At 45.8% G+C, this 24,308-nt stretch overlaps 1 protein-coding gene across 1 annotated transcript in view; it reads right to left on the bottom strand.

Moving 5' to 3' along the window:
- The window catches only part of LOC117347137 (microtubule-associated protein 2-like), a 220,677-nt gene that overhangs the window by 151,294 nt on the left and 45,075 nt on the right, over window positions 1-24,308 (bottom strand). The window contains 1 exon segment of the mRNA XM_033917567.1: window positions 3,095-3,298. Within this exon segment, the coding sequence (XP_033773458.1) occupies window positions 3,095-3,298 (204 nt within the window).

Genomic DNA, 24,308 nt, shown 5'->3' with positions numbered 1-24,308 from the left:
TGGATTTTTAAATAAGAAAACCAAAAACAGGTCTAAGAGACATTTGGAGCATTGAGATTAAGCACCAAATACTGCGTCTCAATGGCCACAAATTTGGGTTTTGGAGGATGAGATGTACAGTGTCTGCATCTATGAGACAAACTTGTTTTTTTTCTGTTGCATAGAGCTTTTTGACCCCCCATTCGTTTACAGAAGTTAGATAGCTCTAATAGAAGCTGGCACTGTCATCTTGAAGCTGGAACATTAGATCATTTGCTATTCGATTGTCCATTGATACTTCCTTTTTGGAAGTTAATTTGGGGGGCAAATAAATAATTTGCTAGGAAAATCCGGTTAGCATTAACTTATGATACTGTGTTATTTGGCAGATCAATGAGAGCAAGAGCCAATTATCTTTGAATAATAACAAGCTATTACCGTATTTTCTCGCATATAACGCGCGAGTTATACGTGTTTTTACAAACCGCGCATAACCTTGTGCGTTATACGCGTGAGCGCGTTGTACAAATTTTTTTTTACATAGTTCCCCCCCAACGTCCGATTCACCCCCCCCCCCCGCAGGGACCGCTCGCACCCCCACCCCCGAAGGACCGCTCGCATGCACCCGCACCCTCACCCCCACCCCGAAGGACCGCTCGCACGCACTCCCACCCGCACCCCCACCTTGAAGGACCGCTCGCACCCCCACAGCCTCCCGACCCCCCCCCCCCCCATCCTGTAGAAGCTCCTACCGGTGTCCTGCTGCTTCCTCTTGGCGGTCCCAGCCCTTCTGTGAGCCCTGCGCCTGCGCTACTTCCTCTTCCGGCGGTTCGCCCTTTCTCTAACGTCAAGCCCTCTTGCCCCGCCGACTCCCCGACACGATCGGGTCAAGAGGGAGCTCAAGCCCTCTTGCCCCCAGCCAACCGCGGCACCCCCAACACGATCGGGCAAGAGGGAGCTCAAGCCCTCTTGCCCCAGCCATCGCGGCACCCCCGATACGATCGGGGCAAGAGGGGATCTCAAGCCCTCTTGCCCCCCCGACACGATCGGGCAAAAGGGAGCCAAGCCCTCTATCCCCGCTGACTATCCCCAACTCCTCCGACAATATCGGGCCAAGAGGGAGCCCAAACCCTCCTGGCCACGGCGACCCCTACCCCCACCCCCCACTACATTACGGGCAGGAGGGATCCCAGGCCCTCCTGCCCTCGACGCAAACCCCCCCTCCCACAACAACCGCCCCCCCCAAGAACCTCCAACCGCCCCCCCAGCCGATCCACGACCCCTCTGGCCGACCCCCACGACACCCCAACCCCTCTTCCCGCCGTAGCCTTTGTGTAGTTGGCCGGACAGACGGGAGCCAAACCCGCCTGTCCGGCAGGCAGCCAACGATGAAATGAGGCCGGATTGGCCCATCCGTCCCAAAGCTCCGCCTACTGGTGGGGCCTAAGGCGCCTGGGTCAATCAGAATAGGCCCGGGAGCCTTAGGTCCCCTCCTGGGGGGCGGGGCCTTGGGCACATGGTCGGGTTGGGCCCATGTGCCTCAGGCCCCGCCCCCAGGAGGGACCTAAGGCTCCCGGGCCTATTCTAATTGGCCCAAGGCACCTTAGGCCCCACCAGTAGGCGGAGCTTTGGGACGGATGGGCCAATCCGGCCTCATTCCGTCATTGACTGCCTGCCGAACAGGCGTGTTTGGCTCCCGTCTGTCCAGCCAACTACACAAAGGTACAGGGAAGGGGGGTGGGGGTCTTGGGGGTCAGCCAGGGGGGTCGCGGGTCGGCTGGGGGGGGCGGTCGGAGGTTCTTGGGGGGGGCGGTCGTTGGGGGAGGGGGGTTGCGTTCGAGGGCAGGAGGGCCTGGGATCCCTCCTGCCCGTAATGTAGTGTGGGGTGGGGGTAGGGGGTCGCCGTGGCCAGGAGGGTTTGGGCTCCCTCCTGGCCCGATATTGTCGGTGAGTTGGGGAGTCGGCGGGCAAGAGGGCTTGAGCTCCCTCTTGCCCCGATCGTGTCGGGGGTGCCGCGGTTGGCTGAGGCAAGAGGGCTTGAGCTCCTTCTTGCCCCGATCGTGTCGAGGAATCGGCGGGGCAAGAGGGCTTGACGTTAGAGAAAGGGCAAACCGCTGGAAGAGGAAGCAGCACAAGCGCAGGGCTCACGGAAGGGCCGGGACCGCCAAGAGAAAGCAGCAGGACACCGGTAGGAGCTTCTACATGATGGGGGGGGGTCGGGAGGCTGTGGGGGTGCGAGCGGTCCTTCAGGGTGGGGGGTGCGGGTGGGAGTGCGTGCGAGCAGTCCTGCGGGGGGGGGGTGAATCGGACGTCGGGGGAGCATCAGGCTTTCAGGGTGGGGGCAGGACTTCAAGGGGGAGAGGAGAGTCGGGGCGGGCAAAAGGAGAGTCGGGGTGGCCAGAGGAGAGTCGGGGCGGGCGAAAGGAGAGTCGGGCGGCGACGGGAGAGTCGGGCAGCATGCGCGGTATACGGGTGTGCGCGGTATATAAAAATTTCTGTACATAAATTTGTTTTCCCGCACGCTATACCCGTGTGCGCGTTTTACGACGGTTGCGCGTTATCTACGTGAAAATACGGTACTCATTATGATAGGGGTTGCCATACAACAGATCATGAGAAATTGGAAAAATTGGGATCGATTAAATTATAGCTTTTGGTGGAACTCCTTATGTCATATATTTAAAATGGAAAGAGTAATTGCCATGCAGCAGGGGAAATTTTAGGAAATTTCAGGATATTTGGGAGCCATTAACAAAATATTGTAAAGATTGAATATCATTTTTCCCCTTGAATATGTGCGTCCAAAGTGGGGGGAGGAGGGGGGTATTTTGGTTCTTTTATTAATGCAAATAATGTGGGGGAGGGGGGTATTTTATTTGTTCTTATATTGAAGAAGGTTATTGATTATGGGGGAGAGGAGGGATATATGTGATATGAATTAGATTTTAATAAAATATTAAGTGATGTATTTAAGTATAAATTGATTGTTATATGCTATTCTACTTATTGTAAGTTTTAAAAATGAATAAAGAATATTAAAAAAAAAAAAAAACACTGCAAACTCAAGCACATTTCAATTGAGAAAACTAATATGTATGAAAAAGAAATTGCTCACCTACTCCATGCTGTGTGGATGAGCTCATATCACTTGCCCTGTGATCCACATTATTCTTCTGAAGCAAAGTATAACCTGATGGAACAGTGATGTCTTTCCTGTCTATATGGTAAGGTGCTCCAGAACACACTTGCTGATGCTGGCTGTCGGGATGGTCCTCCATGATGTGATTTTGGTGCTCAGCCATCTTAACACAAAATTTGCCTTAAAAATAAAAGTAAAATTATCAGTATGAAACATATATTCAAGTCACTGAATACTAGGCTAAGAGAATATCGTATAAAGCACAGATTATTTTACCGTAAAGCACAGTTACTTACCGTAACAGGTGTTATCCAGGGACAGCAGGCAGATATTCTCACATGTGGGTGACGTCATCTACGGAGCCCCGACGAGGACAGCTTTTCAAGCAAACTTGATTGAAGATTAAAGTTTGCTGTGCTGCACCACGCATGTGTGCCTTCCTGCTCCACTAGAGGGCGCATCCCCTCCTCGTGGCTTCCAGTTCAGATAACCAGCCAAGAAGCCAACCTCGGGGAGGTGGGAGGGTTGCGAGAATATCTGCCTGCTGTCCCTGGATAACATCTGTTACGGTAAGTAACTGTGCTTTATCCCAGGACAAGCAGGCAGCATATTCTCACATGTGGGTGACCTCCAAGCTAACCAAAAAAGGGACAGAGGGAAGTTGGCAATTCAAGAAAACAGATTACGCAAAACCGACTGGCCAAACCGGCTGTCGCTCCTGGACAAAGTATCCAGGCAGTAGTGTGAGGTGAAAGTATGAACCGAAGACCAAGTGGCAGCTTTGCAGATCTCCTCGATAGGCGTGGACCTGAGGAAAGCGACAGAAGCCGCCATCACTCAGACCTTATGACCCGTAACCCGACCATGCAGCGCGAGACCAGCCTGAGCGTAGCAGAAGGAAATACAAGCCGCCAACCAATTGGACAAGGTACGCTTGGAAACAGGACGTCCCAACTGATTAGGATCAAAGGACAAAAACAATTGAGGAACCTTCCGATGAGACTGAGTGCGTTGAAGATAAAAAGCCAACGCCCTCTTACAGTCAAGAGTGTGAAGCGCCACTTCTCCAGGATGAGAATGGGGCTTGGGAAAAAAGACCGGAAGAACAATGGACTGATTGAGATGGAAATCAGACACCACCTTAGGCAAAAACTTGGGATGAGTGCGGAGAACCACCTTGTCATGATGGAATACAGTAAAAGGCTGGTCCACCATCAGAGCCTGAAGCTCATTAACCCTGCGAGCAGAAGTGAGCGCAATTAGGAAGATCACCTTCCAAGTGAGGAATTTCAGATGAGATTTATCCAGAGGCTCAAACGGAGGTTTCATAAGTTGAGCAAGAACCACATTGAGATCCCAAACCATAGGGGGAGGCTTGAGAGGAGGATGGACATTCAAGAGCCCCCTCATGAAGCGAGAAACCAAAGGGTGGATAGAAAGAGACTTCCCATCAAGCTGCTGATGGAAGGCAGAATTGCACTAAGATGAACCCGAATAGAATTTGTCTTAAGACCGGACTGAGACAAATGAAGCAAATATTCCAGAACCGAGGACACAGGAGCTGACAAGGGTTCCAGATGATGCGAAGAACACCATGAAGAGAATCTAGTCCACTTCTGGGAATAGCAGAGCCTAGTTGAAATCTTTCAAGAGGCCTCCAAAACCTCCCTGACCGACTGGGAGAACTGAAGATAAGTCAGGTGGAAAGGAACCAAGCCGTCAGATGTAGAGACTGCAGATTGGGATGTAACGGCGAACCCCGACTCTGAGACAGCAGAGAGGGAAAAACAGGCAGAAGAAGAGGCTCCCTGACACTGAGTTGAAGAAGCAGGGAGAACCACGGCTGCCGAGGCCACCGAAGAGCAACCAGGATCAGAGTGGCATGCGTAGTTTTGAGATGCACTAGCGTCCGCAAGATCAGAGGAAAAGGCGGAAACGCGTAAAGGAACTTCCCCTCCCAAGCAAGGAGGAAGGCATTGGTCTCGAGACGATCCGGGGAGTACATCCGGGAACAGAAGAGAGACAGTTTGTGATTGAGGGGAGAAGCGAATAGATCTATCTGAGGGGTCCCCCACCGCTCAAACACCCGACGCAAGACCTGGGAATGAAGAGACCACTCGTGCGGCTGCAGGAGGCGGCTCAGTCTGTCCGCTAGACAGTTCCGCTCCCTCTGTATATAAACCGCATGAAGAAAGATGTGGTGAATCGCCCACTCCCAAAGACGAAGAGCCTCCCGGCACAGAGACCGGGACCCCCCTGTTTGTTGATCTAATACATCGCCACCTGATTGTCCGTACGGACCAGGACCACTCGGTCCTGAAGCAGATGGCAGAAAGCCACAGCGGCCAAATAAATGGCCCGAAGCTCCAACAGGTTGATGTGACAGCGACGGTCTTCTGTCGACCACAGACCCTGGGTCCGCAGACCGTCGAGATGCACCCCCCAAGCATACTCTGAAGAGTCCGTGGTGAGGACCTTGTGGTGCAGAGGGGCGAGAAAGAGCAAACCCCTGGAAAGATTGGAAGAGTTGGTCCACCAGCGGAGTGAGCGTCTCAAAGAGGGAGTCACCGCAACGAGACTGGAAGCCGGGTCCCGGTCCTGATGCCACTGAGAGGCCAATGTCCACTGAGGGATTCGAAGGTGTAACCGGGCAAACGGTGTGACATGGACGGTGGAGGCCATGTGGCCCAAGAGGATCATCATGCGCCTCGCCGAAACCGAGGACAGCAGAGAAACCTGCTTGCTCATACGGACGAGCGCTGCCAGTCGAGGAGGAGGGAGAAACGAACGAAGACGAACCGTGTCCAGCACGGCCCCGATAAATTGTAGGGATTGCGAGGGGCACAACTGGGACTTTGGGAAGTTCACCCTCGAACCCCAAGACTCTGAAGAAATGTAATAGTCTGTCGGGTCGCTGAGATAACCCCCTCCCTCGACGGGGCTTTGAATCAACCAGTCGTCCAGGTAGGGGAACACCTGAAGGCCCCGGGGACCGTATTGGCTGCCGCCACCACATCGGAGACACTTGTGAAAACCCTCGGGGACGAAAGCCAGTCCAAACGGAAGGACCCTGTACTAGAGATGCAGGTCCGCCACCTGAAACCAAAGGAACCGGCGACAAGCAGGAATGCACCGGAACATGTGTTGTAGGCCTCCTTCAGATCGAGGGAGCAGAGCCAGTCCCCCTCGTCCAGCAAGGGATAAAGAACCGGAAGGGAGAGCATCCGGAACTTCCCGAACTAGGAACTTGCTGAGGCGTCGCAAGTCCAAGATCGGACGCAGGTCCCCGGTCTTCTTCGGGACTAAGAAGTAGCGGGAGTAAAATCCCCGTCCCTGTTGACAAGGGGGAATCTCCTCCACCGCCCGCAGGCGAAGAAGAGCTCGAGCCTCCAAGAGAAGCAGGGGCAACTGCGCCCGATTGGAAGGACACGCCACAAGTTGGCGACTGTCGGGAAGGCCAAATCCCGGAAATTCAGGGAGTATCCAGAGGCAATCACGCCTAGGATCCATGCATCTGACGTGATGCGCTCCCAACAAGGGTAAAGGCTCTGAGACGGCCCCCGATGGGGAAGGGAGTCCGACACCAGCGCAGAGGGGGCCCGCCCCCATCCGCTCAGACCGTCATAAAGACGGGGAAGGCTTAGCTGCGGACGGCGGCTGAGACTTCGGCAAAGCCCGGGGAATGCGCCTGCTGACGCCTCTGTGGCGGGCGCGAGAATGCCGGGGGTCGTTCTTCTGTGGATACCGCCGGGGAGGGGCCTGATAGGGCCTCGAAGGAGTCGGCTTCGCTTTGGGCCTCACCAGGGAAGCAAAAGATCTCTCATGCTCCGAAAAGGCGCTTAGTAGCCGCCTCGATGGAGTCATCGAACAGCTCGTTCCCAAACACAGGGCAGGTTAGCCAGGCGATCATAGAAACATAGAGATGACGGCAGAAAAAGGCTAGAGCCCATCAAATCTGCCCACTCTGCTTACCCACCCTCTGTCTGGAGATTAGGATCCATGTCCAACCAGCCGGAGCCACGCCAGCCGGCGCATGGCTACCGCAAAGGCGGAGACCCGAGACGAGAGCTCAAATGCGTCAAACACTGCGTGAAACAGGTGGAGACGCAGCTGGGACAGAGCTTCGACCAGCTTGCCCAAATGCAAGCCTGGTGAGAGGCCGGCAAGTCGGCCTGGAAGGCAGGCAGAGAGCGAACCAGATACTCTAGGTAAGATGTAAAAGTGAACGAATAGTTCAGCACCCGATTTGCCATCATAGAATTTTGGTAGAGTCTCCTACCAAATTTATCCAAAGTCCGACCCTTCCCTCCCCGGCGGAACAGCCGCCGAAACGCGGGACGGGTGAAACTTCTTAAGCAAGGACTCAACCGCAAAGACTGGTGAGACAACTGCGCTCGCGTCGACAAGATGGACTTCGGTCTGATCCGGTGAGGGCGTTTCTTATGTTCTTATGTTCTTAAGATCACTCTGAATGCCAACAGATTTATGCCGACACTGATGATCTGTGTTGGACCAGTAGCCTTGAGTACAGAGACCATCGAGATGAGCCCCCCCCCCCCCCAAGCATAGATCGAGGAATGTGTCTTGAGGACCTTCTGATGAGGGGGCGTTTGAAACAGTAAACCTCTGGAGAGATTGGAAGAGAGCATCCACAAGTGGAGAAACTGTCTCAACGAAGGAGTCACTGTAATATGCTGAGAGAGTGGGTCTAAAGCCTTATCAGCTAATGCAGTATTACTTGGTGATTTTAACATTCATTTGGATGACGTATGCAATCCTTCTACAGTGGAATTCTTAGAACTAAACTCAAATTTAAATCTCATACTTTGATTAAAGATTCTACTCACTCACTGGTCATACATTAGACATGATCCTTGCCTCTACATCTCTAAAAGATACTTTTATCAAACCTCATAATCACCATCTGTCCCATGTCAGATCACTCTCTAATTACTACAAACTATCTTTTTATTTTTTTTTATTTATTTATAATTATTGAAATAATATACAAGGTAAAACAACTTGTGTAGGCAATTCGAAAGAAAAGACAATATATATCACAAGACATCAACATAATAAGAATCCAATATTTTTCCTTAGACCTCAAAAAGATTAAGAGGGGGAGAAAGCTAACTACTGGGGACCAAGTTGTACATGAGGAAACAATGAAATTAAATAAATGAAAAGCTTAACGGCTCATTGGCCCCTAACAATCCAATTCCTTCCATTTTACCCCTGGAGATTTTCTTCAAGTCTAGGAAGGGCTCGCAAATGGTCTGGAACAAAGAAAAGTTTATTTAGTCCCAGCATATTTAATAAGGCATTTGCACGGGTACATCAATTGAAAGACTGCACCAATTTCCTTAGCTTCTTGTCTCATACCGATAGTTAAAAAGTTTCCTTCTTGTTTGAGTCTCTTTGTTTACATCAGGAAAAACCCATATATGTTGACCCATAAAGGGAATTTGAGATTTCCGAAAATAAAGTTTCAATACTGAATTCAGATCTTGTTGAAAAATGAAAGACACAAGCAATGTTGCTTTTTCTTAAATTATTGTAGTAGTCTCCAAAACAGCTGACAAATTGACCAAATCTATGGTAGGAGGAACTTGCTGGTTCAGATTTTCTATCTCCACTTCAGTCCCAAGGCTTTTTTTTCATACGCAAATAATAAATTTTATTTAATGGAGGAATAACCTTGGGAGAGAAGTTTAAATTTTGTATTAAGTACTTCCTAAATAGTTCTACAGCTGATATTTCTAAAGTCTTTGGAAAATTCAAAAGACGCAAATTAAGTCTTCTGTTGAAATTTTCTAGTTGTTCAATTTTTCTATGAATCATCAACTATCAGCTGCTGTTTTCAGAATTTTATATCTTCATGTACTGTTTGAAACTTAACTTCATTGTCAGTTTTAACATTTTCGACTGTTTTGGACAATTCTGATGTTTTTTGGGCAGTCTTCAGTACTGTTTCTTCCATTCTGTGGAGAACTCCCCAGACGTCCAGCAGGGTAACCTCCAATAGGGCTGAGGATAAAACCCCAGCACCTATTGGTTGTACCGCGGGATCTCTTGTCGCCTGATTACCCTCCAAAGAGTACAAACCTGCAACCCCTTCGGTATCAGGTAGACTCTGACTCCCAGGCGATTGCACCACGGGATACGGAGGAACAATGAGAGCTGGAGGCGAAAGTGAAACTTCCAGCACAAGCGCTGGTACTGAGTCCCCAAGTGCCAGCGCAGGCAAGCCTCGCACTCCAGTCTCCAAAGGGGCTCTGGCGGTGAGGTCGAGTAGGGTCTGGCGCATAGGAATTGATGTGTCCATTGGTGGAGGTCCAGTCCGGACAGCGCCTTTCCTTTTAGTGTGAGGCATTCTCAGGAAAATCTAGTGAAACCGCTAGCGAGGTAATCACTCATCCGACTAGAACTCGCATGCCGCCACCATCTTGGCCACTCCCCCCAAACTATCTTTTTAAATCTGTTAAGAATAATTATCACCCAAAAACTATCATTTATCGAGATTACAATAAAATCAAACTTTCCTCAATTACTGCATCTTTTAATTTAAAAATTGAAGAATTTTGTCTTTTACCAATAAATGAACAAATTACAGCTTTGCACAGCGCAACAGAACAGCTAATAGAAAAATTAGCCCACTACGTAGTAAAACTATTAGTCAAAGGAAAATAAGAAACCCTTGGTTTACAGACAAACTTTCACTCATTAAAAAACAACTTAGGGCTTTAGAAAGGAAATGGAGATGAACTAAATCAAGGTATAATTTAAATAAATATAAAGAACAAATGCAGTATTATAAAAATAAAATAAATTTAGCAAAAACAACATATTACGCCAATAAAATTGCAAGCGCTAAAAACTCCTCTGCCCTTTTTGCTATTTAAAAAAAATCTTATAGCCCCCCAAAAAATACAAGATCCTGTTTTAGAAATTAAACCTACTGCACAAAATCTTGCTGATTATTTTATAAATAAAATTAATAAAATTAGAGAAAGCATAGATTCAAAAATTAATTCTAATAAAAACGCGGAACAAGTACAAATGATACCTATTTCCAAATGCGCCAATTTCAATATACCAACTCTAGAGGATCTCAAACGACTCCTGCAAAGTATTAACATTAAAGGCACAGACTTCAATTTAATTTCTCCTCTTTTCATAAAACGTTTCTTTTCTTTCTTTGATCCGTTTATTCAGACATTGATTGAAACTAGTCTAACCACAGGATTTATACCGAAAGAATAGAAAGATGCAATCATCCGTCCAATAATAAAAAACCCAAAAGAATCAATTGCAATTGAATCAAATTACCGACCTATAGCCAATCTTCCCTTTCTTGCCAAATTAATAGAAAAGTTGTCTTTAATCACGTAATCAACTTTGTAGAAAAAAACACATATATTACATCCTAATCAGACAGGCTTTAAGTCCAACCACTGAACAGAACACTCAATGATAGGTCTTACAGCCAATATACAATACCACCTGGATCACCATAAATCTGCCCTTTTGATTTCACTTGATTTATCTGCAGCATTTGACACTGTTGACCATTATTTACTCATCAAGAGACTGTCCTCTATTAGCATTTCTGACCAAGTACTAAACTGGTTTAAAAATCATATTTTCAAGATCAATCAGCCAAAGTCATTTTAAACAATTCGTTATTGAATAACTACACAAATTCTTATGGTATACCTCAAGGTTCAATTTTGTTCCCACTTTTATTTAACTTTTTTTTCACCACTATTTACCCTTAGTCAGTCTATTGGATTCTCCTCTTTTGCCTATGCAGATGACATTCAGCTTCTGCACCCATTAAATACAGCTGATTCCAATGAGATAATAAATATAAACAATAAGTTAAAACAAATAAGTCAATGGCTTAAAGATAATATGTTGGCCCTGAACGTAATTAAATCTTCAGTAATGTTTTTTCCATGGAAAAATGATCTTAAATTTTCATCGTAAATACTCTTACATAACTCCCCACTCCAAATAGTAACAACAACGAAAATACTGGGAGTGTTACTAGATCTTTATTAGATCTTTATCAAAAGTCTTAAAATCAGAAGCTCTTAACATTCTCATTCATTCTTTAATCATTTCTAGGCTTGATTATTGCAACACATTGTATCAAGGTATAACCCAGAAAGAAATAAGAAGACTACAAATTATACAAAATACAGCAATAAAAATTATTATTAATTCAAAACATATGATCATGTCACACCTCTTCTACAAAAAACACACTGGTTACCAATCTCTCATAGAATAATTTATAAAATCGCACTGATAACCTTTAAAATCCGACAAACTAACGCACCAATATTTCTGGATCATCTTCTGATACCATATTCTCCATTTAGGACACTTAGATCAACAGAACAGCATCTGCTGACTATTCCTTCTTTAAAAGTAATAGGTATAACACCCCAGCTCTGGAACAACTTACCAATTTACTTACGTGATGAATCCTAACTAGAAAAATTTAAAAGCTCTTTAAAAAGTTTCTTGTATAAGGACCCATTTGAGACATAGATACGATAATTCATCTATCATTAATGCTTATGCTCCAATACCTAATTTTAATCAGACCTTACGTATAGCTCGCAATTTTCTTTACTTTCTCCTCTAGGCTTAGCCATGCTTTCAGGATTATTCTTTGTTACCCTCCAGATGTTTTTCTCCTAAATGTTTCTTTATTTTCTTTAAAGATTGTAGTTCATCCCCCTCTCCTTTTGTATCGGTAATTATTTGTACGTATATACTGTACATTTATTTGTATAAAATTGTTTTATTTTTTTCTCCTATTTTTAAATTGTCATACGCATTGAAGTACTTGACATTGCGTGTACAACAAATTTTTAATAAACTTGAAACTTAAAGCCTGTGCCCACTGAGATGCCAGAATTTGTAGCTGAAGTCTGGCAACAGGAGTCACGTGAACTGTGGAGGCCATGTGACCTAAGAGAACCATCATGTGTCTTGCTGAAAGTGAAGTTAGGAAGGACACTTTGTGACAAAGTTGAATGAGAGCATCCTGACGCTGTAGAGGAAGGAATGCTCTGAGTTGCACAGTATCCAATACAGCTCCGATGAACTGTAGAGTCTGAGAGGGCTATAGTTGGGATTTGGGAAGTTGATTTTGAATCCCAAGCTTTGGAGGAACCAAGTAATCCGTTGGGTCACTACAATAACCCCCTTGATGAGCAAGCCGTCCAGGTACGGAAAAACCTGAAGACCATGGTTTTATAGAGCTGCTGCTACCACTACGAGGAACTTGGTGAAGACTCTGGGAGATGATGCCAGGCCGAAGGGTAGCACTCTGTATTGAAAATGATGATTTCCCACCCGAAATCTGAGGAACTTGCGAGAGGCTGGATGAATGGGAATGTGGTTGGTATAAGCCTCTCTGAGATCCAGAGAACATAACCAATCATTCTGATCTAGGAGGGGTTACAAGGATGCTAGAGACAGCATCTGAAATTTTTCCCTGACAAGAAATTTGTTGAGTGCTCTGAGATCCAATATAGGTTGCAGATCGCCTGTCTTCTTCGGAACTAGAAAGTAACGGGAGTAAAACCCCCTGGCTCTTCTGTTTCAGAGGAACTTCCACGATGGCACGGAGATGGAGAAGAGCTTGAGCTTCCTGAAGAAGAAGGGTGGTCTGGGAAGGATTGGAAGGATACTCTCTTGGAGGAAGGTCTGAAGGAACCTGGATGAAATGAAGAGAGTAACCTTCCTTGATGATAGAGAGGACCCAGAGTTCGGATGTAATGAGTTCCCATCTATGGTAATAGAAATGGAGACGGCTCCCTATGAGGAGAGGAGAGGAGAGAGGTAGAACTATTGAGGTTATGCTTTGTGTTAGATGGTCAAAAAGGCTGAGGCCTTGGGTGCAGCAGGAGTCTGAGTTTTTTGCTGATGTTGTTGCTGCTGTTGCTGTTTCTTAGGGGTTGGCCTTGAATAAGGAGCCGCCTTCTGAGAAAATCACCTCTGGTAGAATGGAGCAGGCCGAAAACTTTTGGCAGTGGAAGGCTTTGGCTTTGGTTAGATGATTTAAGCAAAGGATTTCTTATGTTCAGATAAACACTTGGTAGCTGCCTCAATAGAGTCATCAAACAAATCATCGCCCTGGCATGGAATGTTAGCCAGGCGATCTTGGAGATTTTGGTCCATGTCCACGGTGCAAAGCCAGGAAAGACTATGTATGGCCACCGAAAAAGCAGTGACTCTAGAGGACAGTTCAAATGCATCATATGAAGATTGAACTAGATGCATGCGAAGTTGCCCCAGAGTATTGTGAAGTTGTTGAAACTCTGAAAGTCTATGTTGAGGTAGATATTTGAAGAATTATCAAATGCTTGAGATAAGATGTGAAGACACAGTTGCAATTCAAAACTCGGGTTGCCTTGAGTAAGTTTTGATACAAGTGACGACCAAACTTGTCTATAGTCCTGCCCTCTCTTCCAGGCGGGACGGTGGCAAAAATCTTGGCAGGATTGGTTCTTTTTAGATTCCACAAGAAGAGACTGATGGGATAATTGAGACTTGTCAAATCCCTTAAAGTGAATCATCCGATATCAAGATTCCAACTTTGCTGGCACAGCAGGAATTAAATATGGTGTCTCAAGATTTCTCTTGAAAGTTTGAGAAAGAATGCCATTGAATGGGTAATTTAAGAGAGCTCTCTAGGAGGGATGTGAGATTCCCAGCTCTTCCAGATACTCCTTAGAGTATTTTGAGTCAGATTCTAAAGATATGTTAAGATCTTTACTCATTTTAGAGAGAAACTTAGTAAAAGATACCGGGTCTGAAGAGGAATGACCTCATTGAGGAGAAGGTGATCAAGAACCCCTCGAGGTCTCTCTCATAGCAAAGAACGAAGATGAAGCCTCTCCGGAGTATTGATACCTGATATTCGAGTCCAAAGGCAATGATGACCCACTTCTGGAATGTGAAGAGAACCTCACAGGAGAGGAACTCGAGAGTGGTGAGGCTCTACGACAGACAAAGGAGTATGAGGCCTCGATGAGTCTCGATGCCTGGATAAACGAGACCTGTCTCGAGAAGAAGATTTAGGTCTCGATGAATGCCCTCGACTCCTGTGATTGAGTCAGATCCAGTCTGGAAGATGAATGTCGAGGAGTCCTCGTCCTATGCTTCGTGAAGAAGAAGAATTAGTGGATGGAGTTAGAGGACAAGATACTAAAATGGACTCAGCTCCTTGTAACGAGGTATCTCGAGGCACTGTAAAGGACTCAACTCCATGTATAGTGTGTGCAGACTCCTCTCGAGGCACTTTTAAGGACTCGACTCCTTGTACAGAGTGACTAGGTTGAGCTCAAGGCACTGCCAAGGACTCGACTCCATGTATAGTGTGTGCAGACTCCTCTCGAGGCACTCTTAAGGACTCGAATCTTTGTACAGAGTGACTAGGTTGAGCTCAAAGCACTGCTAAGGACTCAACTCCTTGTAATACTGCTGAGTACTCAGGCTGGACTGCAGGAAGCAGAGTCGAGACAGGAGTGAATTTTGCAAGCATGTTACCGAACTCCTAATGCAGAATAGTCTCAATCAGATTTGCAAAAGCGGCACCGAGACCACTGGATCTGGTACATTTGGTGTGGCTATAGTCTCCGAGAAAGATGACCTTGAAGAAGAAAGAGGTTTGGATTTTGAGACATGTTTCTTAGGCAGCTTCACAACCACTGGGTTCAAGGGTGGCATATCTGAAGGAGGTGGCTTAGCTACCTGACCTGAAGGAGGCAGTAAAGATAACGGCTCCTCAGGAGAAGATTTAGATGATTTCCCTGAAGACGAAGACTTTAGAAATGAGGAAGGCTTGATTAAGGGCGAAGTCAAGGTGAAGAGTCATATGCAAAGACTTCACTGGAATCGAAGGAGAGGACGAGGCCGGGGCTGGAATCGAGGTCAAGGCCGAATCCATGCCGCCAAAAAGCTTGTCTACCTGAATTTGACGTTTCAGGGCTCGAGACTGAAGGGTAGGACAATGGTGGGGTCCTAAACACTGTACATACCACTTGTGTGGGTCAGTGAGAGAGATCGCGCGTTGGCACCAGCTACACTTCTTAAAGCCTGTAACCAGTCGTGACATAGAATGGAAAACAGCCGTAGCGTCGGAGCTCTTTAAAAGTAACTTTTTAGGCAGCGCGCTGGAGTCTTGCGCCCAATTGTCTGCGCTTCAATGTCAGAGCGCTGAGGTCTCGCGCGCGAATGACTATGAACCACTGGAACAGACTGCTGCGCTGCCTGACCTGAGGAAGACAGTGAGTAAAGTGGCTCCTCAGGAGTAGACTTGCAGATTTGCTCGAGGAAGATTTGATGAAGGTCAAGGTAGAAGGCGGGAGCTCCGTAGAAGACTTGGCCGGAGCTGAGGTCGAGACCAGGGTTAGTGGATCCATACCGCCAAAGATTTCTCCACCTGACCTGTGATCGGCCGGGAAATAGACTGATAAATAGCCGCAACAAAATCAAAGCCTGCAGGCTGAGGCCGCAAGGCAGGCCCCACTGTGACACAAATAAAATAAAGAAAATTCAAAGTTGTTTGTTGTTGGTTTTTTTTTTAAAGTAAAATAAAAACTCGCAAATAACACAGCGACCCTGTCTTAAAAAGAACATAAGCCACGGTGAGAGAAGGCACAAAAAGCAGATTTTGGAAAAGTGATCAAAGAGATCGCTGGGGAGTGTAAGGGATTAGAAGCCTATTGATACATTCTGGCTGACTGAAGGCTCTAGTTTTAAAAGACAATAAGATCTTGTATGCGAGTCAATTCTCCATTGGCAACTAATGAGCATTAATTAGCAGGGGAGTAACGTGTTCAAATTTTCTTATGTTAGTGATAACTTTTATTGCTGTATTTTTCACAATTTGTAACCATTTAATTTCTTTTTTAGGCATTCCTTTATATAAGGCGTTGCAGTAGTAGAGGGAAAAAATCACAAGGGAGTGAATGAGAATGTTTAATGATGAAGCATCTAGAATTTTAGCAATTGAGCAAATCTGACGTAGATGAAAAAAGCATTTTTTTACTACTGAACCAATTTGTTCGTGGTAAGATAGGTATTCGTCAAAAATAACTCCCAGTAGTTTGATGGAATGTACCATTTGTAATGCCACAGAGTTAAGTTTGATAGGATTGGATAATGTTAGACCGGCCTTGATGGGGAAAATCATCATTTTTGATTTGCTGACATTAAGTGATAACATATTTGTACTTAACCAGTTTGTAATATTTTCCAGTTAGATGTTATTTATATCCAGATCAATCAGATGGATTGATCTAATGTCGTCGACGTAAGCAAAAATGTTGAAACCGATAGATTGACCAAAAGTTAGTAATGGGGCTAAGAATATGTTAAATAATAGTGGAGAAAGAATACAGCCTTGTGGAATACCATATTCCATGTGAAAAGTGCTTGAAGTTTTGCCGCTAAATGTTACTTTAAATGAACGGTCACTGAAGTAAGACATGAACCAGTCGAGGACCTGATCAGTGATATCTATTTCTTGAAACTGATGTAATAATAGCTGATGATCAATCGTATCGAATGCAGAGGATAGATCCAATGAAATTAGAAGTACAGATTTATGATGGTCGAGGTGGTAAATTATATTGGTAGTTAGTCCAATAAGTGAAAGCTCAGTTGAATGAAATCTTCGAAAACCTGTTTGATTTGGATGGAAGACATTGTTTTTTTCTGCATGGAACCACAAAATAAAATTAATTTAGTACCTCATGAATTCATCACTTACCATTACTATTATTTCATTTGTATAACACTTATTTAGAAGTATCTAACTCCCATCTTCAACAGATGTCTTTTCTTTCTAATAAAACTCCCAGAAAATCTTTAAGGGACCCCATGGTTTGCTGCTCTACAGCCCAGTATCCTGCTGGCTCCACCCCCCTCAGTTACATCACCAAGGATCACGGGGTGAAAACTGCCGTAGTAATGCCAAAGGTGCAATACAACGGAGCAGTACACACGATTAATGAGCGACAAAAAAAGGAGCTCTTTAGGGTGCTCCTTTGGGTGGACTTTGCTACATGGACTTATAGAAGACTGAGTCTTCAGATCAATGATTGCCTGTAAGAGGAATAGAAATTAATAACATTGAAGTAAGAATGAGAGGGGGGCGTTATGGCTGTCTGAAAGCTTTAATAGATAAGAGGAGATGAGTGCCTGATGCCAAAAACCATTTAATACAAATTCCACTACTGAATATAAAAAGTTTAAATATTCTGAAGATTGGTTTGATAAATGCTAGGTCTGTTCAAAACAAGGTGATAATTATCTCTGATTTAATTGAAGACGAAAAGGGTTTACAATTTAAAAAAAAAAAAAAAAATAGCAGCTATGCTGGAAAGTAGTGAGAAAATTCTAGGAGTTCTCCTGGAAACCTGAAATTCAAGCTCTAAGCCTAGAGCATCTGGGTCATATCCAGAGAGTTCCCAGCTATAATTCATACTCTGAGCTTTCTGCCTCTTTACAACCCCAGAATGAGCCCCTCCTCTAGCATCAATCACATTTCCCCAGCAGTATCAGCTCCAAGAACATGCTCAAAATTCACAAACCTGTTATTTACATTTTTTCTGATCTTTCGGAAGATTAGCATAAGGAAATGTCAGCCCACAAGTTTTGAGCATGTTCACAACACCAGCACAGTTGAGAGGAAAAAAGCGATTGGCAGCAGCAGTATAGGACTCATGGGTGGCATGCACCTTAGAGCCAGCACTAGCTGTTTCTGAATTACACAACTGTTCGAACATGGTAAACAAAAATCCCTTGATAAATCAGGCTCAATTATTTTACATATATTTATGACAATTATTTTGGTCTTTAGCAGTGCTTTCCCTTTAAACGTCTAAATTCATCTTCACTGTCATGCATGCTCTATGTGTGAAAGGGTAGTCTGTTTCAGAGCTGTTCCACCAGCTCAAAATAATTTCTTCAAAGTCTTAAATTACACAGCATCCATTCATGGTATCTGCTGATTCCAGGCATTACCAAACACAGCTAAAATAAATTATCTCTTTCACAACTGAAAAGCTTCCATAATGGCCCTTACGATTAATCATAGTTAGCTAAGCTTCAGTATATTTTACATTACAACATAATTATAAATAAAACCAACATCTAGATACTTAATATTTTTCTGAAATATCCAGTGGTACTTGTTAACCATTTTAACCTAACCCTGCAAGTTTCCTCCTGTCTAAAGTTAATGGAAAGAGTTACTGCAGGCACCACAGAAAAAGCATTTTCAGATTTATACAGCAGTTCACATATTATCATGCCATAACGTTTGTATCTGAAAAGGCCTTACTTCCCGGGTATATCCCTCTCCCAATCACCTTAAACCTTCACAAAGCCCTCTGCCATTTTCTTTCCTCATTCCAATCATATGCTAAGCACAAACACTCAGGTCTTACATTATGTTCAAATCTTTTTTTATTGTGAATGCCAAAAACAAGCAACAGAAAGAAAGGCAAAAGAAGCAACATCCAACAATACAACATTTGTGGTTGTATGGTAAGAAAACAGAATCATAAATCCTCTACCCCACCTCCCCAACCCCACCCAGCTAACAAAAAAACGCTACCTCAATCACCCCCCCCCCCCCCCGGATAAACACACAAAAGATGACCAACAGGTTGCTAATATCCCAAAGGCCCGTACACTTGTGGCCCCGGATAGCCGTAATGAAAAGTCCCCACAAGGAAGAAAGGAAAAAAAGAAAGAGAAGTGCCTGCAGTGACCGATCCCGGCAGCGAGCGCTTGGCACCGCAACAAAGCTAAGAGGGTTCAAAAGGAGACTGCATCCTCTAGGCTAGTGTTCTTCAACCACCGGTCCATTGACAGGTGCCGGTCCACAGGCCGGCATGTGCATCAGGCCCAAAACTGTGTTCTGCAACTGCCGGTCCGCAGTGCAATCGATGCGTTAATAAGATTATATTGTGTGTGTGTATATGAAAAATGAATGGAAAAAATAGTGTTACAATTAGCACTATGGGGGCAGGGTCTGGGGTGGAGACTGGGTAGAGGTGGGCAGGGTCTGGCCCACGACTTAGCCCAGTGTTCTTCAACCGCCGGTCTGCGAACTGATGCAGGTCCACAAAATAATTATTTTATTTCTGTCGGTCCTCAGGTGTAAAAAGGTTGAAGAACACTGCTCTAGGCGATAAGGAATCCAAATAGACTCCCCAAACCAGCAGAAAACTACACCTGCAATGAGGCAATGAGGCCCCTGCAGGGCCCGCAGAATATTCCAATGGCTAAGGTCCATATGACCCCAGCTCCCTTGTATTCGAGACGCATCCTTGGGGACAGAAAACGCCAAAAGGGCCCTGTATAACGCCGACACCGAAGTCAAGCAGACCGCCATTCTTTCAAAGAAAACCCGAAGTCGCTCCCCTATTGGCTGTGCAATCCATTCCTGAGGGAGAGATAGAAGATAGTGTTTAACTTGACTATAGGTGAAAGTATCACCCCAACACCCACCCAAACAGTCCCCAAAAGCCTGGATGGGTTTCAGACCTCCTTCCTCAGTCAACAGGTGATAATCAACGAGACTAATACCACGAGAAGCCCAGCTAAGAAAAGCAGGCTTATCCCAGCCCGGCAGAAAGGCCAAGTTCCCACGCAGGGGCAACTGGTTCACACTCAGGTCTTACATTAATAAATGCGTGGATGGGCATAATGGAAAGAAATGTCTAAGTCCGTTTTCGTCCAAGTCGTAGGCCGTCCAAAGTAAAAAACAGCCTAGGTCACATTTTCGAAAAATACATCTAAATTTTTTTTCGTTTCGAAATCGTCTAAGTATATATACATCCTGCCGATCTGATCGTCCTAGTCACTAAATCGTCCATCTTTATACCACATTTTCGTCCAAGTCAAAAACGCCTAGAAGAAGCCCTGTTGGACGTGGGAGGGGTCTGCAAAGTGATGGACTGAACACCCAGACATGGCACCTAAATAGTAGGGTACCTTACACTTCTGTGAACTTCACAAAAAGGGTGCCATGTTTTCATCTCACTACAGCTCCCTTATAGGTCATGGTGAGCCCCCCAAACCACCTCCAGAATCCCCTAGACCCACTTATCTACCACCCCAATAGCCCTTATGGCTGCAGGAGCCACTTATATGCCAGGGTCTGTATTATGTGTTTGCAGTGCTTATCTGGTCACTTTAAGTGGGTTTTTGGGACTTAGACCATGTTTAAAATGGTCTAAGTCACAGCATCCAAGTTCCGTTGATCCTGTGCTGTATAACTTTCGGTTATACATTGTCACAAGCCCGACTCCCGTTCCGGCCTTGTGCCAGTTAAGAACCTCAGAAATCGCCTGGTGAAAATGGTTAGAGCTGACCAGTATGTCCCTGCTGGGCAGAAACAGGACCAGAAAGCTCAGGCTGAGTTCAGGCAGGACTTAGTACATAGCCCTGAGAAAAACGGTTTGGTCCCTTTAAATCCTCCATCTTTGAAACTGCTGATCAAACAGGCTAGAAGCCTTTCCCCCACATAGGGCTGGGCGTGGCACAGCAGCTCTTGAGCATTTAGAGAGCTGGCTGTCTCAGAGGAAAGAGCAGTCTAAGGAAGCTCTCATGTTGAAAGAGCCTCCACCTCTTCAAGAGCCAGCAAACGTGGAAATGTTGAACCCAGAGACAGAGGAAGCAGCCCAGACAAACCAGGAACCAGAGGAGATGGACTGGAGTGCTTTGCCAGAGTTTGTGCTTCCTGAAGAAATGGAAGTAAGCTAATTGGATTGTGTGCTTGTTTTTGAAAAGTTTTCTTTTTCTGGACTTTTTGGGTTTTGGCTGTTTGGATCCTGTAGATAAGTGTCCATATCCACTATTCTTAGCCATGCAAGCCTCCTCATGACCAGACATTGCAGAAACTCAAGAAGACAGTTCAAAGGCATCGTATGCAGACTGTACCATATACTGCCAAAGTTGAGTGAGAGTATTAAACAAATGCTTGAATTCTGACTTCCTGTGAGATAGAAGATACTTATAATAACTTGGCATTTGTTTTACCAAATATTTGAGATAACAGGTAAAATAAAAATTGTAATTGATGACTATTAGTCAGCATGGAATTCTGGTAGAGACGTCTCCCAAATCTGCCCATTGTTCGACCTTCCCGGCCTGGAGGAATTGTGGCGTAGGCTTTAGAAGGAGCAGATTTCTTGAGAGTGGATTCAACCACGAGACATTGATGTGAAAGTCGAGGCTTATCAAAATCATGAATGGGAATGATTTTGTATTGAGAATCCAGCTTCCTAGGAGCAACTGGAACAGAATAATGGGACTCCCAATTCTTATGAAGAGTATCTTTCAAGGTAGCCATGTAAAGGAAGTTTGAGAAGCTCCTTAGGAGGATTTTTGTAGTCCATGGTTTCAAGCAACTCCACTGAATACTTGGAATCTGCCTCCAATTTTACAGCCATGTCCTTACTCAACTGCCTGATAAATCGAGTGAAGGAGAAGGTTCTCTATGAGAGGTGGAGTGAGGAGAATATTCTGTCTGCAAATAAGCTTCTTTAGAAGATGAAGCTTCGTGAGCAGAATCAAGCCGAAGATCTGAATCTACAGGAATTGAAGGATAATGGTATTGGCGTTTGGCTTGGTACAAGTCTGATGGAACAGGCAATACAAAGGTCTTACACTTATCTGAGCGTTTGGAAGAAATATGCTGGGATTTTGAAGAATGCTTGCCCGACTGAGAGGATACAAGACGTGGAGATGAATGCCTGGAATGACTGGCGTGAGTCTCAGAGGAATGAGGATTCTTATGTGGACGCCTTGGAGAAGGAAATTGATTCCTTGAAGATTGATGCTTAGTAGAAGGAGATCAGTACCTTGAAGAACGGTGTCGAGAAGCATGGCTCGATGACGATCGGAGCCAAGATTGGCGCAGTACCAATGAGGCAGTTGTGGTACCTGCATTTTGCATGGGGCAACGCTTATGCTGGGCCGGTACCGGAGCCAACATTGGGGTGACAAGTTAGAACATATCCACAAACTCCAATTGAAAGAGAACATCGAGTTTCTCTTCAAAAGCCTGCACTGACACCTGTGGCTAGGACACCAGTATCAACGGTGCTGTGGCTCGCTCCGGACAGGATGACATAGATGAAGATGCACCCCTTGAAGTTGAAACAAGCTGTATTAATGGTCTCTGTTTGGCCGGTACAACTAGACTCGATACCTTAGTGGCCTGAGACGCCATCTGGAAAGCTGGTGACTTCTTAACTGGCTTAGTGGTGGATGCTCTCTTCCAATCTTTCCAGAGGTTTGCTGATCCAAATGCCACCTCAACAGAAGATTCTCACGACAGATTCGTACACCTACGCTTGGGGAGCTCACCTTAGGGATGGTCTCCGTACTCAAGGTCATTGGTCCGCTGCAGATCATTGCCATCACATAAATCTGTTGGAACTCAGAGCGATTTTCAGTGCTCTCAAAGCTTTTCAACATCTTCAAGATTAAGTCATTCTCATTCGTACAGACAATCAAATAGCCATGTACTACGTAAACAAGCAGGGAGGAAGAGGGTCTCTTCTACTTTGCCAGGAAGCTCTGAAAATTTGGAAGTGGGCAATTCTTCACAACATTTTTCTGAAAGCTGTTTACATTCAAGGAGAGGAAAACTCACTTGCGGACAAACTAAGCCACAGCAGTAATGCACACAGCATTGCCAGACACCATCTTCTTCAGTGGCACATCTGAATTTGAGAGAGAAAGAGAGTCGCGACTGATTGTGAAGTAGAGCTCCATGTCCAAGATGCCGCTGTTGGAGGTGAAGGAGTTTAACAGTGATGCAGCAGCTTCATTTCCTGTTGGCCTGCCAATTTTGCCATTTCTTCCTTTTTTATAGTATCGACGGTAGCGGTAGGCTTCCCTTCCCTTGCGATGCTAAAACAGGGCCCTGATGTCAGAGAAGGGGCGGGACTGCGGCAGAGAGAAGAGAGCTCCGAAGTCGTACAGCAGCTTGCAAAGATCGCTAGCGCCAGCGATCGTATTACAGACTGCTGAAATTAGGAAAATTCATTCCAGGAGGCCAGGGGGAACATGCAGGCCTTCCGAGGGAGGGGGGTGTGGTCTTCGGGGAGGGGTGCAGCCTTCCAGGAGAGGGGGGTACAGGCCTTCAGAGGAGATAGGCAGGCGGCCATTAGGGGAGATGCAGACCTTCACAGGGGGGACAGACCTTCAGGGGGGACAGGCAGGCCTTGGGGGGGATGCAGGCCTTCAAAGGGAGGTACAGGCAGACAGGCCTTCGGGGGGGATGCAGGCCTTCAAAGGGGGGGGACAGGCGTTCGGGGGGGACAGGCAGGAAGGCAGGTCTTTGGGGGGATGTAGGCCTTCATGGGGGGGAAAAGGCCTTCAGGGGGAGGTGCACGCCTTCAAGGGGGAACAGACCAGGGGAGCGAGGCCCTGGTGAAGTACACAAAGGGAGAGAAGGGGGGTTCAAAGAGACGTGCATATGCTGGACTTTGGGGGGGAAGAAATAATGGGTCTGAAAATAGAGGAGAGGAAGAGAGATGATGGACAATGGGATTTAGGGAGGGAAGAAACAGAAAGGGAGAGAAGTTGGACACAAGGGATGGTGTGGAGGGGGGGATAGAGATACCGGATAGGAGGGTAGTTAGGAAAAGAAAGGGAGAGATGGTGGACCCTGGGGTGGTGGGGAAGGAGAGAGAGATGCTGGATGAAAGGGTAGTTAAGAAAAGGTGGATCTGTGGATGGAGATGAAAAAAAAGAAAGATGCCAGACCTCCGGGGGAGGGAAGGGAAACGGAAGGGGAGGACAGAGATGGCAGATGGATGGTTAGAATGGAGAAAGAAGAAAGAAGGAGACCCTGGCAAGCAAGAAAATCGAATCAAATCGAAAAACCAATTCAGTAGGCTGAATCGAATCGAAATTTTTTTTCCTGAATCGGGCAGCACTAGTACGGACTCCTGCATATGCCCAATAAGCTCAAAGCTTACCTAGCTAGGGGAGAGTACCGGCACAGAGACTCAGTCAGCGGACTTCACCAACAAGTGTGCTTGCATATCCCCTACTTGTCTCGGAGAAAGTCAATTTGATGGAGGATTCAAATATTTTACTAGAATATTATACAGCACTGACTGTGCAACACAGT

This window comes from Geotrypetes seraphini, chromosome 13 (assembly GCF_902459505.1).
Source record: "Geotrypetes seraphini chromosome 13, aGeoSer1.1, whole genome shotgun sequence".
NCBI classification, from domain to species: Eukaryota; Metazoa; Chordata; class Amphibia; order Gymnophiona; family Dermophiidae; genus Geotrypetes; species Geotrypetes seraphini.
Note: the sequence above shows the minus strand (reverse complement) of the source record. Positions and strands in the feature narration are given on the sequence as shown.